The 16,255-nt window shown below is 41.7% G+C and overlaps 1 protein-coding gene across 3 annotated transcripts in view; it reads right to left on the bottom strand.

The window, feature by feature from the left end:
• LOC126292167 (histone acetyltransferase Tip60-like) overlaps window positions 1-16,255 on the bottom strand; it is a 90,597-nt gene that overhangs the window by 68,754 nt on the left and 5,588 nt on the right. For all 3 annotated transcript variants that reach the window (XM_049986007.1, XM_049986005.1, XM_049986006.1), the window contains exon 4: window positions 864-1,024. In XM_049986007.1, the coding sequence (XP_049841964.1) occupies window positions 864-1,024 (161 nt within the window). The remainder of the gene's footprint in view (window positions 1-863; window positions 1,025-16,255) is intronic.

Here is a 16,255-nt window from a genome sequence, read left to right as displayed (position 1 = left end):
CATCACAACAACGTTTCACCAGGCAATGGCAGTCTACTGCTGTTTGTGTATGAGAAATCGGCTGGAAACTTTCCTCATGTCAGCACGTTGTCGGTGCCGCCACCGGCGCCAACCTTGTGTGAATGCTCTGAAAAGCTGATCATTTGCATATCACAGCATCATTTTCCTGTCGGTTAAATTTAGTGTCTGTAGCATGTCATCTTCGTGGTGTAGCAATTTTAATGGCCAGTAGTGTATAAAAATGGTCCCTACTCCTAGGGCTACCTTATCAACAGAACCCAAGGTATGAGCCCCACAATAATCCTGTTTTATGTGCGACATTTTGGAAAATATTTGTAGCGCACAATGTCGTATGCATACTGAAGAAAGTAATATTTGATGGGTCAAAGCTTCACATATAAATAATTCCTTCATTAATGAATTTTCACAAAAAAGTACACTGGTTCCTGGAAAGAGTGAAATAGAGCTATCCAAAAAGCTAAGCAAATAAACAGTTACTGACTCAACATTATCTTTATCACATTGCATGAAAACAAATTCAGTTATCAATTTCTTTTCAAGGAAAATGTTTTCCATAAAATTAACTATGCCATGGGAATTCCAATGAAGTGCTGCATAGACAGGACTTTTGAAATTTCTAAGGAAACAAGATATGCCTGCTACCAGTCTAATAATTAAAAGTAAAAAAAATAGTTATCTGAAAGGAGCAGAACAATAGCAAAAAGAGTAATTTGATCTCACTACATTTTAGCATCATTTCAGGGTATGGGCACTGATTTTCAAATGGTATAATTATGAGAGGAAAATCAAATTGCGTCAGGCTGTCAGGTCCCCTCATTAGTTGCTGTAAGAACGAGACTCACCTCATAGACAACTCCATCGGGTCCTGTAGGCGTCTGCTGAGACGCAGTGTTCCCAGATTCTACTGGCACACCAGAAATGGGAACGGGAGCTGCTCGAGGGCAGTCCACGTCATTCGGATCCAGACGATCCTCCATAACCCATTCATCTTCCCGCATAGTGACTGCAAGATGATGATAAAGGTGAATGCTAAATACATGTAACAGAGGAATTGTACAGAACACAGAAACAAGCTGAGAAAGATGGAAATTAATTTCAGACTTTTATGTTTTCTTTGTCACCAGCATAAGTTGTTACTCTCCTACATCTAAATGCATACCCAGTAAACCACTGAAATGCACAGATGAGGGTACTTTCTGTTGTATTCAAGGCTTCTCCCTGTACCATTCTTGTATGGAATGTGGGAAGAATGGCTGTTTAATCAATATGTTTAAACTATAAACAATACTGTTTTTCACCTTTCCATTGTTTCACAATTGTGACTCCTTAACTATTCCTTCGTTACTGCTAAAGCTAACGGTGAAATTGTGTACTGGTACATACAAGTCAGCAGCAGTAATATAAAATAAACAGCAGGCTGAGAGAAAAAATTTAAGCTCCGTGCAAGAAAACTACCCAGATTACAAGCAAGCAACATAATCCTACAATGTGCAATTGTCTGTGAGATAATTAGTAACTGAATGAGCAACTGCCTGGGTCTGATGCAAACGCGCTGTTTAATGCATCAAGTGGGTCATTACTGTGGGGTAACACCTGTCTGTAGCCACCATTCAATAACGCTGTTAGTATGGTTTTTGCTGGTTTTGTTTTGTTTTAGGGTGCAAATACAACTAGGGTCACATCAGGACTGTGGAACACAGACAGAGAGAGGAGTTAAAAACAACTACATGTTAATGCCGAGCGACAGAAGAGAAGACAGCTAAAACCAGGGACATAGAGAAAGGCCTTTAAAATACGCCACAGAGAAATAGAGATCTGAACTAAAGATTAAATGTCCCTCACCATAGTGCTACAATGGATAAAAAGTAAAACAGGATCAAGAATGTGTGCAGCATTCACTAAAATGGCGGATAACTCAGATGGCAAATGCAAATGAGAAGTAAGTGATTAAAAAGGGCAGAATGTCAAAGATGGAGGGCAATGAGCACAAAGTGTTAAGGAAGCACCACTGAACAAAATGGCAATGGGTAAAATGAATGTGCCTCATAAGCAACCTACCTAAAATTATCTCCTCACAGCGAGGGGCCGAGAGGAGGTCATCCAAGGCACTGGGAAAGGGTTAATAACACTGAGCTTGTTCCCATGAAGAAGGGCCAGTGGTGATACCAAAGTGACACCACCTGCTGACAAAGATGATCAGAGAGAATGTAACAACTAGCAGGCTGAGGTACAAGGACTGCAGCCTTGACAGTAGCATCAGCAGCCTCATTTTCTGTCCGAGCAATGTGACCAGGAACCCACATAAAAATCACAGTGATTCCATCAAGAATGAGCAAGTGACAGTTTTTATGTAACCATTGCACTAATGGATGACTAGTGTGCAGCACACAGCGGCTCTGAAGGGCACAAAGAGGTCTGAACAGATGACTCAATCGAAGAGCCCGTGTCGCCGAATGTACTGCATGGCCTGACACAGGGCGAAGAGCTACTCTGTAAATATTGAGCCATGTTCCGGAAGCCAATACCGAAAAATGTCTGTACCAATAACAAGGCACAGCCAACACACCACAGTTAGCCAGAGCAATCAATGAACCCAAAGAGACTATCACAATGTTCAGTGCAAAGGTCGTGAAGCTGAAGATAGAGCGAGGTTGGATTGGTTACCTTAGGAAGCGAATGAAAGCAATGGTAAACATTGGCCACCACACAAAGCCAATGTGGTGAAGGGTTCACACCCATCAGGTGAGTGGCAGGTAGCGTTAAGTTGCCGGAGCAAGAGCCAAAAGTGGTAACAGAAGAGGGACGCACCCCATACTGACAATGAAAGGAGTCATTGAAGGGGGTGGCATAGGGTGGGTGGCTACGTGCGGCAGACAAATGGCATGCTAGTGTAACAGGCACCAGTGGCCAAACAGATGCTACAATGGTGGATAGTATTGAGACAGCCTACGACAGACAGATGCGCAGATGGATAAACGAAACACCCATAGTCTACTTTCGAACAGACAAGGGACCGTTACAAATGGAGGAGAGTGGTTTGATCTACTCGCCAGGAAGTAACACTGAGGACACGTAGGACACTGAGGGACCACTTACAGAGGGCTGCCAGGTAAGACACATGGGAGGACAAACAGAGTTTCCCATCGAGCACGAGCCCCAGGAATTTCGTAGTTTCAATGAACGGAAGAGCGACAGGCCCAAGATGTAAAAATGGTGGAAGAAATCAACTGTGCTGCCAGAAATTCACACAAACAGTTTTGTCAGTGGAAAAACGAAAGCCATTGTTGATGCTCCAGAAGTAGAGACGACAGAGATTGCTGAAGATGCAGCTCAATGAGAAGTCCGTGGAGAACTGAATTGATGGAAAAATCATCAACAAAAAGGGACATGGAAATGCCCAGTGGGAGACAGACCATTATAGGGTTAATGGTGATAGCAAAGAGGATTATGCTCAGGACGAGACCATGAGGCACACTGCTTGCCTAGATAAAGGTGTCCGACAATGCATAACCCACATATACCTTGACAACTCAGTCTTTTAAAAATTCCTGAAGGAAATGGAGCATGCGGCTATGGAAGAATCACATGTAGAGAGTACAGAGGATGCCAGTCCTCCAGCAGGTGTCATGGTTTTCTCCAAATTGAACAACACAGCCAGTCTAGGATTTCTGCAGAAAACCATTCATGGGATAGGTGGACACCAGTGACAAGGTGACCAACTGCAGGACTGTGTGCTCCAAATCCTCTATGTGCAGTGGTTGGTAAATTAAGAGACTTGAGCCACTGTAACAGCTGGGCATGAATCATACATTCTACCATCTTGCAAACACAATTGGTGATTAGTAGAGAGATGGTGTGTCTTTACCGGACTTAGGTATGGGTATGACTGTTCCTTCACACCAGCGTTTGGGAAATGTGCCCTCTGCCAAGACGCGGTTGTAGGGTATGGAGGAGGAAGCTTTGTTCAGTTTCAGTTTCTCAGCACCACTGACACTTCCCTATATCACTCATCTTTGCAGTAGTGCAATAATTAAGTTGGGAGCACTACTCCTGTATTTTACTTTGCACCATTTGAAAAAGAAGTTCAGCACTTATGCATTTGCTTCACTATTCTCAATTTCACTTGCTGTTTCATCCATGTGTGTCTGGCCACTAATTTGAGAACCACTAAAACCTTTATACAAGAATGTTTTGTGAGGTATCTTTCAATATTATCCTGCTACAGGTATCACTTAAAACTTCATATGTTGTCCCCTCAACAGCCTAATGCTTATTTTGTGTATCTCATACATGAAAAGATGCACTTAACAACTGAGGGTAGTGGCATATGCACAGAGTTGTTAGTGCTAACAAACAAGCAACACTGCATGAAATAACCACAGAAATCAATGTGAGACATATGACAAACATATTAGTTACGCAAAATCTGGCCTTAACATGCTATGGCAGCACATTACCGACATTAGTGCCTTTGCCAACAGCACATCAACTGCAGCACCTCTCCAGGGTTCCTGACCATATCAGATGGACCCTAGACGACTGGAAAACTGGAGCCTTATCAGACAAGTTCTGATTTCAGTTGGTAAGAGACGATGGTAGGGTTTGAGTTTGGTGCTGACTCTACAAAGCCATGGATGCAAGTTGTCAACAAGGCACAATACAAGTTATTGATAGTTCCATAATGGAATGGACTGGGTCCTCAAGTGATCACTGACTGGAAATGTTTATGTTCAGCTACTTGGACACCATTTGCAGCCATTCATGCACTTAAGAGTCCCTAAACAATGATGGGATTTTTATGGATGACCATGTACCATGTCACTGGGCCACAACTGTTTGTGATTCGTTTGAAGAACATTATGGATAATTCAACTGAATGATTTGGCACTCCAGATCTCCCAACATGAATCCCATTGAACAGTTATGGGACATCATAAAGTCTCTTTATGCACAAAATCCTGCACTCACTTTCGTAGCTGGACAGCTATAGAGGCAGCATGGCTCAATATTTCTGCAGGGGACTTATAACGACTTATTGAGTGCATGCCACATTGAGTGGTACAGTAAATACATATCAAGCGCATGGTCAGCTATTCTTCCAACCTCTCTGGAACCTGATTGTTAGTAACAGCTACAAGCAATGCACATAAAATTACATGCAAGTTAACTGCCTCTGATTCAGAAGATTCAATTAGGGAGAGGAGAGAACTAAGTATCAAAGGTCAGTTCTTTACAGTGGAATGACTGGAAATGGATTTGTCATGTTTTCAGATTTATTAGCGTTCAGTTTCTGCTTTTTACTCTGCAGTGGATACACAACAGTCCTCCGCCATCACACGTAGAAGCATTTTTATACATTAGTATGTATTTTTAGTAAGCAATCAAGTAGAAATAATTAAAATTTGTAACATTTTGATTCAGTTATGGTTTTTAACTGTGTCACATACAAAACCGTCAAGTATGAATTTAAAAATTATGAATATTATAGGAAAGTTTGGATACAAGATAAATAATTTAGCAATAAAGGCAACCACTTACAGAATAGCAGACACATAGGTACCACAGTCGGTGCCTCCATCCTTGCTACCCTCCCTGTTTACCTTTCCCTGTTGCTTCATAACCTGGGTTGTGAGTAACTGAATCCACTATCCTTTCTTCCCTTTTTTCCCCTCTCTCCTTCCTGACGAAGGAACAAAGTTCCGAAAGCTAGGAACATAAATTTTCTATTCTGTTTTGTGTATCTATCGGCTGTACTGAGCTGAGGTAAGTACTGGCCAGACCCTCTATCTCTTTGTTAGTATTTGTTTCACATCTTTATATGAGATTTACCATTAATCATTTATATTCCTAGATTCATTATTTAAAGCTAGTTCTTGAAACTTTGTAAGTAGGCTCTCTCAGGACAGTTTATGTCCTGTCTCCATGGGTTTGCCAGTTCAGGTTCTTTAGAATCAACACTATCACATGGGTCAAAGAAACCTGTGAGCAAACATGCTGATCCTCTCTGTATACATTCAATATCTCCGTTCAATTTGGTACAGATCGCACATACTTCAGTAATATTCCAGAATGGGTCAACCGAGTGATTTGCAAGCAATCTACTTTACAGACTGATTGCACTTTCCTAGTATTCTATCACACACTTTACCCGTGACAGCCTAGGTGATCATTCCATTGCATATTTCTACAAAGTGTGACACCCAGGTATTTATGGGAGTTGGACAATTCCATCTGTGACACACTGATATTATAGTCATAAGATACTACATTTTTTTTTTCATTTTGTGAAGTGCACAGTTTTAAACAAATTGCCAATTTTTGTAACACTTTGCAATTTTATCAAATTCAAATTGAAAATTTATGTATATCTTTCAAACAGTACATCAACTACAGATGACTGTATCATTTGCAAAATGCTTTAGGTTACTATTAATATTGTCCACAAAGTCATTAATATACAACATGAACAGCAAGGATCTCAACCAATTTCCCTGGGGCACACCTGAAGTTACTTCTACGTCTGATGACAACTCTGCATCCAAAGTAACATGCTGCATCCTCCCTCCCAAAAAAACCCTCAATCCAATCACAAATTTCACTTGATACCCAATATGATCATACTTTTGACAATAAGCATTTACATGGTACTCAGTCATATGTTTTTCAGAAATCAAGAAATACTGCATCTACCTGACTGCCTTGATCCATTACGTTTTCAGAATGTCATGTGATAAATGCGAGCTGGGTTTCACATTATCTATGTTTGCGGAACCCTTGGTGGTTGGCATGAAAAAAGTTCATTCTGTTCTGAGATTTGAGCTTAGAATATGTTCTAAAATATTACAACAAATCACTGTCAGGGACACTGGATAAGAGCTTTGTGGATCACTTCTGCTTCCTATCTCTTACATGGGTGTGATCTCTGCTTTTTTTGCAACTACATCTACATCTACATCTACATGACTACTCTGCAATTCACATTTAAGTGCTTGGCGGAGGGTTCATCAAACCACAATCATACTATCTCTCTACTATTCCACTCCCGAACAGCGAGCGGGAAAAACGAACACCTAAACCTTTCTGTTCGAGCTCTGATTTATTTTATTTTGATGATCATTCCTACCTATGTAGGTTGGGCTCAACAAAATATTTTCGCATTCGGAAGAGAAAGTTGGTGACTGAAATTTCGTAAAAAGGTCTCGCCGCGACGAAAAACGTCTATGTTGTAATGACTTCCATCCTAACTCTTGTATCATATCTGCCACACTCTCTCCCCTATAATGTGATAATACAAAACGAGCTGCCCTTTTTTGCACCCTTTCGATGTCCTCCGTCAATCCCACCTGGTAAGGATCCCACACCGCGTAACAATATTCTAACAGAGGACGAACGAGTGTAGTGTAAGCTGTCTCTTTAGTGGACTTGTTGCATCTTCTAAGTGTCCTGCCAATGAAACGCAACCTTTGGCTCGCCTTCCCGACAATATTATCTATGTGGTCCTTCCAACTGAAGTTGTTCGTAATTTTAACACCCAGGTACTTAGTTGAATTGACAGCCTTGAGAATTGTACTATTTATCGAGTAATCGAATTCCAATGGATTTCTTTTGGAACTCATGTGGATCACCTCACACTTTTCGTTATTTAGCGTCAACTGCCACCTGACACACCATACAGCAATCTTTTCTAAATCGCTTTGCAACTGATACTGGTCTTCGGATGACCTTACTAGACAGTAAATTACAGCATCATCTGCGAACAATCTAAGAGAACTGCTCAGATTGTCACCCAGGTCATTTATATAGATCAGGAACAGCAGAGGTCCCAGGACACTCCCCTGGGGAACACCTGATATCACTTCAGTTTCACTCGATGATTTGCCGTCTATTACTACGAACTGCGACCTTCCTGACAGGAAATCATGAATCCAGTCGCACAACTGAGACGATACCCCATAGCTCCGCAGCTTGATTAGATGTCGCTTGTGAGGAACGGTGTCAAAAGCTTTCCGGAAATCTAGAAATACGGAATCAACTTGAGATCCCCTGTCGATAGCGGCCATTACTTTGTGCGAATAAAGAGCTAGCTGCGTTGCACAAGAGCGATGTTTTCTGAAGCCATGCTGATTACGTGTCAATAGATCGTTCCCTTCGAGGTGATTCATAATGTTTGAATACAGAATATGCTCCAAAACCCTACTGCAAACCAACGTCAATGATATAGGTCTGTAGTTAAATGGATTACTCCTACTACCCTTCTTGAACACTGGTGCGACCTGCGCAATTTTCCAATCTGTAGGTACAGATGTATCGGTAAGCGAGCGGTTGTATATGAGTGCTAAGTAGGGAGCTATAGTATCAGCGTAATCTGAAAGGAACCTAATCGGTATACTATCTGGACCTGAAGACTTGCCCGTATCAAGCAATTTGAGTTGCTTCGCAACCCCTAAGGTATCTACTTCTAAGAAACTCATGCTAGCAGATGTTCGTGTTTCAAATTCAGGAATATTCCATTCTTCTTCCCTGGTGAAGGAATTTCGGAAAACTGCGTTCAATAACTCCGCTTTAGCGGCACAGTCGTCGATAACAGTACCATCGGCACTGCGCAGCGAAGGTATTGACTGCGTCTTGCCGCTTGTGTACTTTACATACAACCAGAAATTCTTCGGATTTTCTACCAAATTTCGAGACGATGTTTCGTTGTGGAACCTATTAAAGGCATCTCGCATCGAAGTACGTGCCAAATTTCGCGTGTCTGTAAATTTTAGCCCATCTTCGGGATTTCGCGTTCTTCTGAACTTCGCATGCTTTTTCCGTTGCCTCGGCAACAGCGTTCGGACCTTTTTTGTGTACCACGGGGGATCCGTTCCATCTCTTACCAATTTATGAGGTATGAATATCTCAATTGCTGTTGCTACTATATCTTTGAATTTGAGCCACATCTCGTCTACATTCGCATAGTCAGTTCGGAAGGAATGGAAATTGTCTTTTAGAAAGGCTTCTAGTGACACTTATCCGCTTTTTTAAATAAAATTATTTTGTGTTTGTTTCTGATGGATTTGGAAGAAATGGTATTGAGCCTAGCTACAATGACCTTGTGATCACTAATCCCTGTATCAGTCATGATGCTCTCTATCAGCTCTGGATTGTTTGTGGCTAAGAGGTCAAGTGTGTTTTCGCAACCATTTACAATTCGCGTGGGTTCGTGGAATAACTGCTCGAAATAATTTTCGGAGAAAGCATTTAGGACAATCTTGGAAGACGTTTTCTGCCTACCACCGGTTTTGAACAAGTATTTTTGCCAACATACTGAGGGTAGGTTGAAGTCCCCACCAACTATAACCGTATGACTGGGGTATTTATTTGTTACGAGACTCAAACTTTCTCTGAACTGTTCCGCAACTGTATCATCGGAGTCTGGGGGTCGGTAGAAGGAGCCAATTATTAACTTAATTCGGCTGTTAAGTATAACCTCCACCCATACCAATTCGCACGGAGTATCTACTTCGACTTCACTACAAGATAAACCACTACTGACAGACACAAACACTCCACCACCAATTCTGCCTAATCTATCTTTCCTGAACACCGTCTGAGACTTTGTAAAAATTTCTGCAGAACTTATTTCAGGCCTTAGCCAGCTTTCTGTACCTATAACAATATCAGCTTCTGTGCTTTCTATTAGCGCTTGAAGCTCAGGGACTTTTCCAGCGCAACTACAACAATTTACAACTATAATTCCGACTGTTCCTTGATCCAAGCACGTCCTGTAATTGCCAAGCACCGTTTGACATTGCAGCCCATCCCGCACTTTCCCGAGGCCTTCTAACCTAAAAAACCGCCCAGTCCACGCCACACAGCCTCCGCTACCCGTGTAGCCGCCAGCTGAGTGTAGTGAACTCCTGACCTATTCAGCGGAACCCAAAACCCCACCACCCTATGGCGCAAGTCAAGGAATCTGCAGCCAATACGGTTGCAAAACCGCCTGAGCCTCTGATTCAGACCCTCCACTCGGCTCTGCACCAAAGGTCTGCAGTCGGTTCTGTCAACGATGCTGCAGATGGTGAGCTCTGCCTTCATTTCGTAAGCAAGACCGGCAGCCTTCACCAAATCAGATAGCCGCTGGAATTCAGAGAGAATTTCCTCAGATCCAAAGCGACACACGTCATTAGTGCCGACATGTGCCACCACCTGCAGCTGGCTGCACCCTGTGCTCTTCATGGCATCTGGAAGGACCCTTTCCACATCAGGAATGACTCCTCCCGGAATGCACACGGAGTGCACGCTGGATTTCTTCCCCTCCTTAGCCGCCGTATCCCTAAGGGGCCCCATTACGCGCCTAACATTGGAGCTCCCAACTACCAGTAAGCCCACCCTCTGTGATTCCCCGGACCTTGAAGGCTGAGAATGATCCTGTGAAACAGGGCAGGCAGCTGCATCTGGCTCAGCCAGAGACAGTGCCTGAAACCGGTTTGTCAGACGCACCAGGGAGGCTTTCTGATCAGCTTCCGGGGACGCCTTTCGCTGTCTGCCACGCCTTGGAACGACCTCCCAATCAACCACAGGCGAGGGCTCAGCGCCACTGCGGGCAGCAACCGGGGCAACCACAGCGGCAGACCGATCTGGGGACAGACGGGATGAGGTTGACATCCCCGTGATACCCAAGTCCGCCTCCCCACAGTGGTGCCCATTGGCAACAGCCTCAAGCTGCGCGACCGAAGTCAGCGCCGATTGCAGCTGTGAGCGAAGGGATGCCAAGTCAGCCCTCATCCGAACACAGCAATCGCAGTCCCTGTCCATTCTAATCGATGTTGAACAACAGTTACTGAAACACGTGTCCGTGCCTAGATAACGCAAGCGAAACACGCAAAGAATGTATCAACTAACCTGTACAAATGCGTAACGACTGCTCTACAATCTGCTGAATTTACGATTACAGTAACAAATTCGAAATTGCACCTCCTATACGAAACTCTCACGCAATTTAAATAAGAATCTACCAAGTAAACACTAAAGCGCGATGCTACTACTGTCAAATACTATAATACGCCCGAAATATATGAATTAAACAATGCAAGTACCCAAAAACACGCAAAGAAATTAAACTATCTAACAAATAAGTAAGCTAGGGTTATACGACTTGCTGCTGCAGCTGCTTATCCAACGGCAGCAGGGAGCACAATGGCTGTGACCAACCGACACTGGCTGGACATAGTTTCTTTATTTCAGGGATCTATAATATATCATACATAGAAAATGGGCTTACTCAGCACTCATAGTGACTACAATGGACCCTGGGGCTTCTTTCAATTTAAATGATTTCAGTTGTTTCTCAACATCATTGACACTAACACTTATTTCACTTGCCTTTTCATGGGTACGAGGATTACATTGGTGCAGTTCTCCCAAGTTTTCTTTTGTAAAGAAGCATCTGAAAATGGAATAAAGAATTTCAGTTTTTGCTTTGCTATCTTCAACTTCATCTCCTCTATCACTAACAAGTGACTGGACACTATCTTCGGTGTCTAACAGTTGTTACATACAACCAGAATTTATTTGGGTTTCGTGAAAGATCATTAACAATATTCTGCTATGGTACTCATTAAAGGCTTCGTGAATTGCTTTCTTGACAGCCAAAAGCATTTTATTCACCATCTTTCTACCTACAGCACAATGTTGTATCATGACAACCAACCAGCAGTCAACCAAAATTAATGGCCATCACAGAACTGTGGCCAAGAATAAAGTTGCCAACCCAAGGCCACACATTCTCCATTTCAAACGGTGCTTCACAACCTGGACCATCTAGATCTTTCCTTCTACCAATAGCTTTCTAACTACAGGCAGGAGTTATTTTTACCACTCATCTTCCACTCCCGTAATCCTCCTGGCCGCAATTTCAGGTAACCCACAGCCCTCATGCCCTCCATCCAGATGTTTTAAATTAGTGATCCCTTGATGCCTCAGAATATGTCCTACCAACCGATCCATTCTTCTGGTCAAGTTGTGCCACAAACTTCTCTTCTCCCCAATCCTATTCAATACTTCCTCATTAGTTATGTGATCAACCCATCTAATCTTCAGCATTCTTCTGTAGCACCACATTTCGAAAGCTATTCTCTTCTTGCCCAAACTATTTATCGTCCATGTTTCACTTCCATACATGGCTACACTCCATTCAAATACTATCACAAACGACTTCCTGACACTTAAATCTATACTCTATGTTAACAAATGTCTCTTCTTCAGAAACATTTTCCTTGCCATTGCCAGTCTACATTTGATATCCTCTCTACATTGACCATCATCAGTTATTCTGCTCCCCAAATAGCAAGACACTTTTACTACTTTAAGTCTCTCATTTCCTAATCTAATTCCCTCAGCTCTCACCCGACCAAATTCGACTACATTCCATTATCCTCATTTTGCTTTTGTTAATGTTCATCTTATATCCTCCTTTCAAGATGCTGTCCATTCTGTTCAACTGCTCTTCCAAGTTCTTTGCTGTCTCTGACAGAATTACAATGTCAGCAGCAAACCTCAAAGTTTTTATTTCTTCTCCATGGATTTTAATACCTGCTCCAAATTTTTCTTTTGTTTCCTTTACTGCTTGCTCAATATACAGATTGAATAACATCGGGGAGAGGCTACAACCCTGTCTCACTCCTTTCCCAACCACTGCTTTCCTTTCATGCCCCTCGACTCTTATTACTGCCATCTGTTTTCTGTACAAATTGTAAATAGCCTTTCCCTCCCTGTATTTTACCCCTGCCACCTTTAGAATTTGAAAGAGAGTATTCCAGTCAACATTGTCAAAAGCTTTCTCTAAGTCTACAAATGCTAGAAACATAGGTTTGCCTTTCCTTAATCTTTCTTCTAAGATAAGTCTTAAGGTCAGTATTGCCTCACGTGTTCCAGTGTTTCTACGGAATCCAAACTGATCTTCCCCCCAAGGTCGGCTTCTACTAGTTTTTCCATTCGTCTGTAAATAATTTGTGTTAGTATTTTGCAGCTGTGGCTTATTAAACTGATTGTTAAGTAATTTTCACATCTGTCAACACCTGCTTTCTTTGGGATTGGAATTATCATATTCTTCTTGAAGTCTGAGGGTACTTTGCCTGTCTCTTACATCTCTCTAGCCAGATGGTAGAGTTCTGTCAGGACTGGCTCTCCCAAGGCTGTCAGTAGTTCTAACGGAATGTTGTCTACTCCGGGGGCCTTGTTTCGACTCAGGTCTTTCAGTGCTCTGTCAAACTTCATGCAGTACCGTATCTCCCATTTCATCTCCATCCTCTTCCATTTCCACAATATTGTCCTCAAGTACATCGCCCTTGTATAGACCCTCTATATACTCCTTCCACCTTCCTGCTTTCCCTTCTTTGCTTAGAACTGGATTTCCATTTGAGCTCTTGATATTCATACAAGTGGCTCTCTTTTCTCCAAAGGTCTCTTTAATTTTCCTTTAGGCAGTATCTATCTTACCCCTAGTGAGATAAGCCTCTACATCCTTACATTTGTCCTCTAGCCATGCCTGCTTAGCCATTTTGAACTTCCTGTCGATTTCATTTTTGAGACGTTTGTATTCCTTTTTGCCTGCTTCATTTACTACATTTTTATATTTTCTCCTTTCATCAATTAAATTCAATATTTCTTCTGTTACCCAAGGATTTCTACTAGCCCTCGTCTTTTTACCTACTTGATCCTCTGCTGCCTTCACTAATTCATCCCTCAAAGCTACCCATCCATCTTCTTCTGTATTTCTTTCCCCCATTCCTGTCAATTGTTCCTTTATGCTCTCTCTGAAACTCTGTACAACCTCTGGTTCTTTCAGTTTATCCAGGGCCCATCTCCTTATATTCCCACTTTTTTTGCAGTTTCTTCAGTTTTAATCTACAGGTCATAACCAATATATTGTGGTCAGAGTCCGCATCTGCCCCTGGAAATGTCTTACAACTTCCTCTTTCATTTCTTAGCCCCAATCCATATTCACCTACTACGTTTCCTTCTCTCCCTTTTCCTACACTCGAATTCCAGTCACCCATGACTATTAAATTTTCGTCTCCCTTCACTACCTGAATAATTTCTTTTATTTCATCATACATTTCTTCAATTTTTTTGTCATCTGCAGATCTAGTTGGCATATAAACTTTTACTACTGTAGTAGGTGTGGGCTTTGTATCTATCTTGGCCACAATAATGCGTTCACTATGCTGTTTGTAGTAGTTTACCCACATTCCTATTTTTTTTATTCATTATTAAACCTACTCCTGCATTACCCCTATTTGATTTTGTGTTTATAACCCTGTAGTCACCTGACCAGAAATCTTGTTCCTCCTGCCACCGAACTTCACTGATTCCTACGATATCTAACTTTAACCTATCCATTTCCCTTTTTAAATTTTCTAACCTACCTGACATTCCACGTTCCGATCCGTAGAACGCCAGTTTTCTTTCTCCTGATAATGGCATCCTCTGGAGTAGTCCCTGCCCGGAGATCCAAATGGGGGACTATTTTACCTCCGGAATATTTTACCCAAGAGGACGCCATCATTTAATCATACAGTAAAGCTGCATGCCCTCGGGAAGAATTACGGCTGTGGTTTCCCCTTGATTTCAGCCGTTCGCTGTACCAGCACAGCAAGGCCGTTTAGGATATTGTTACAAGGCCACATCAGTCAATCATCCAGACTGTTGCCACATTTGTCTGGCCTCTCAACAGATACCCCTCCATTGTGGTTGCACCTACGGTACGACTATCTGTATCACTGAGGCACACAAGCCTCCCCACCAACGGCAAGGTCCATGGGGGGATTTAAGATATACACAATAAAATAAAAGTAAATGTATTTTATCTTTTCTCTTGTGCAACCTTAATTAGAAAACCGGCCTATTACAATGAAGTACCTTGTTCTGCTATAATTATAGTAAGCAGAACTACAGCTTTGGGCAATTTAAGGATGAAGAAACTTACATAACTCTGCACATTTTCATTCAGTGATGAGTTACAGGAGTCTTCATCTGAATTCAGCTCACAGGGATAATGTACTTTCACAATATTGAAGTATGTTGTATCGAGTATCTAGTGTTAATTCAACAACTTCCAACAGAGACCTTTTCCACAAAATACTTCATATTTGCAAACTGCTTCACAGTGTGTATATTCTTGGGTGTCCTTTTGCCATTACAAATATTTCTCTTGTCTCTAAAAATAGAGACAAACATTAATATAATGCTAAGACCATGAACAACTACTGCAAAGGGACAGGTTTAATATCAGAACAGGAGGAGAGACAAGTGTTGTGTGAGAGTTTTGCGCGCGTGTGCGTGTGTGCGCGCGCACGCGTGCGATTTCATAAGGACTTCAATATTTGAGCACTTTTTCATTGTTCCTGTATGCAACTCATTGCCTCCTCCATAATATGAGTAGAGGTATCTGTTAAGTAGCTGGGTTCAACTACGCTGAAGAGTATCTTCATAAATTCAATTATTTATGTATTAGTGTATATGAACACAAATGGGAAGCCATAGGAAGGGCGATAAACCCATTCTTGATATTTGTTATTTATTCAATCTGTACATTGAAAAATCTGTCAAGGAAATCACATAGAAATTTGGAAAGGGAATTCAAGTTCAGAGAAAATAAATAAAAACTCTGAGGTTTGCCGATGACATTTTAAGTCTCTCAGACACAGCTAAGGATGTGGAAGAATAGTTCAATGGAGTTGATAGCATCTTCAAAGAATTTTTAAAAAATGAACAACAGAAGTAAAAGAAGTAAAATGGAATTTAGTGTAATTAAATTAGGTGACACTGAGGTATTTAGATAAGGGAGTGAGATGCTGAAAGTAGTTGATGGGTTTTGCTATCTGGGCAGCAGAAGAGCTGATGATGGCCAAAGCAGGGGAGATATAAGAAGCATAGTGGCAATCAATAGCAAGAAAAGCATTTCTGGAAAAGAGAAATCTGTTAACATGAAATATATTTAAGTGTCATGAAGTATTTTCTGATTTGCCTGGAGAGTGTTACTGTACTGAAACAAAAAGTTGACACTAGGAAATTCACACACGAGAAACTTTAGAAATGTTGAGCTATAGAAAAATAGTGGTGATTAGATGGAGAACTGAGTAATAAATGACTAGGTAATGAATCAAATGGAAGACAAAGATTTATGCCACAACTTAACTATTGGTTGATAGGACACACCCTGAAGCATCAAGAAATTGTCAGTTTGGTAAAG

Source organism: Schistocerca gregaria, chromosome 9, assembly GCF_023897955.1.
Source record: "Schistocerca gregaria isolate iqSchGreg1 chromosome 9, iqSchGreg1.2, whole genome shotgun sequence".
NCBI classification, from domain to species: Eukaryota; Metazoa; Arthropoda; class Insecta; order Orthoptera; family Acrididae; genus Schistocerca; species Schistocerca gregaria.
The sequence above is the reverse complement of the archived record's forward strand: the minus strand, read 5'-3'. Positions and strand labels throughout refer to the sequence as shown.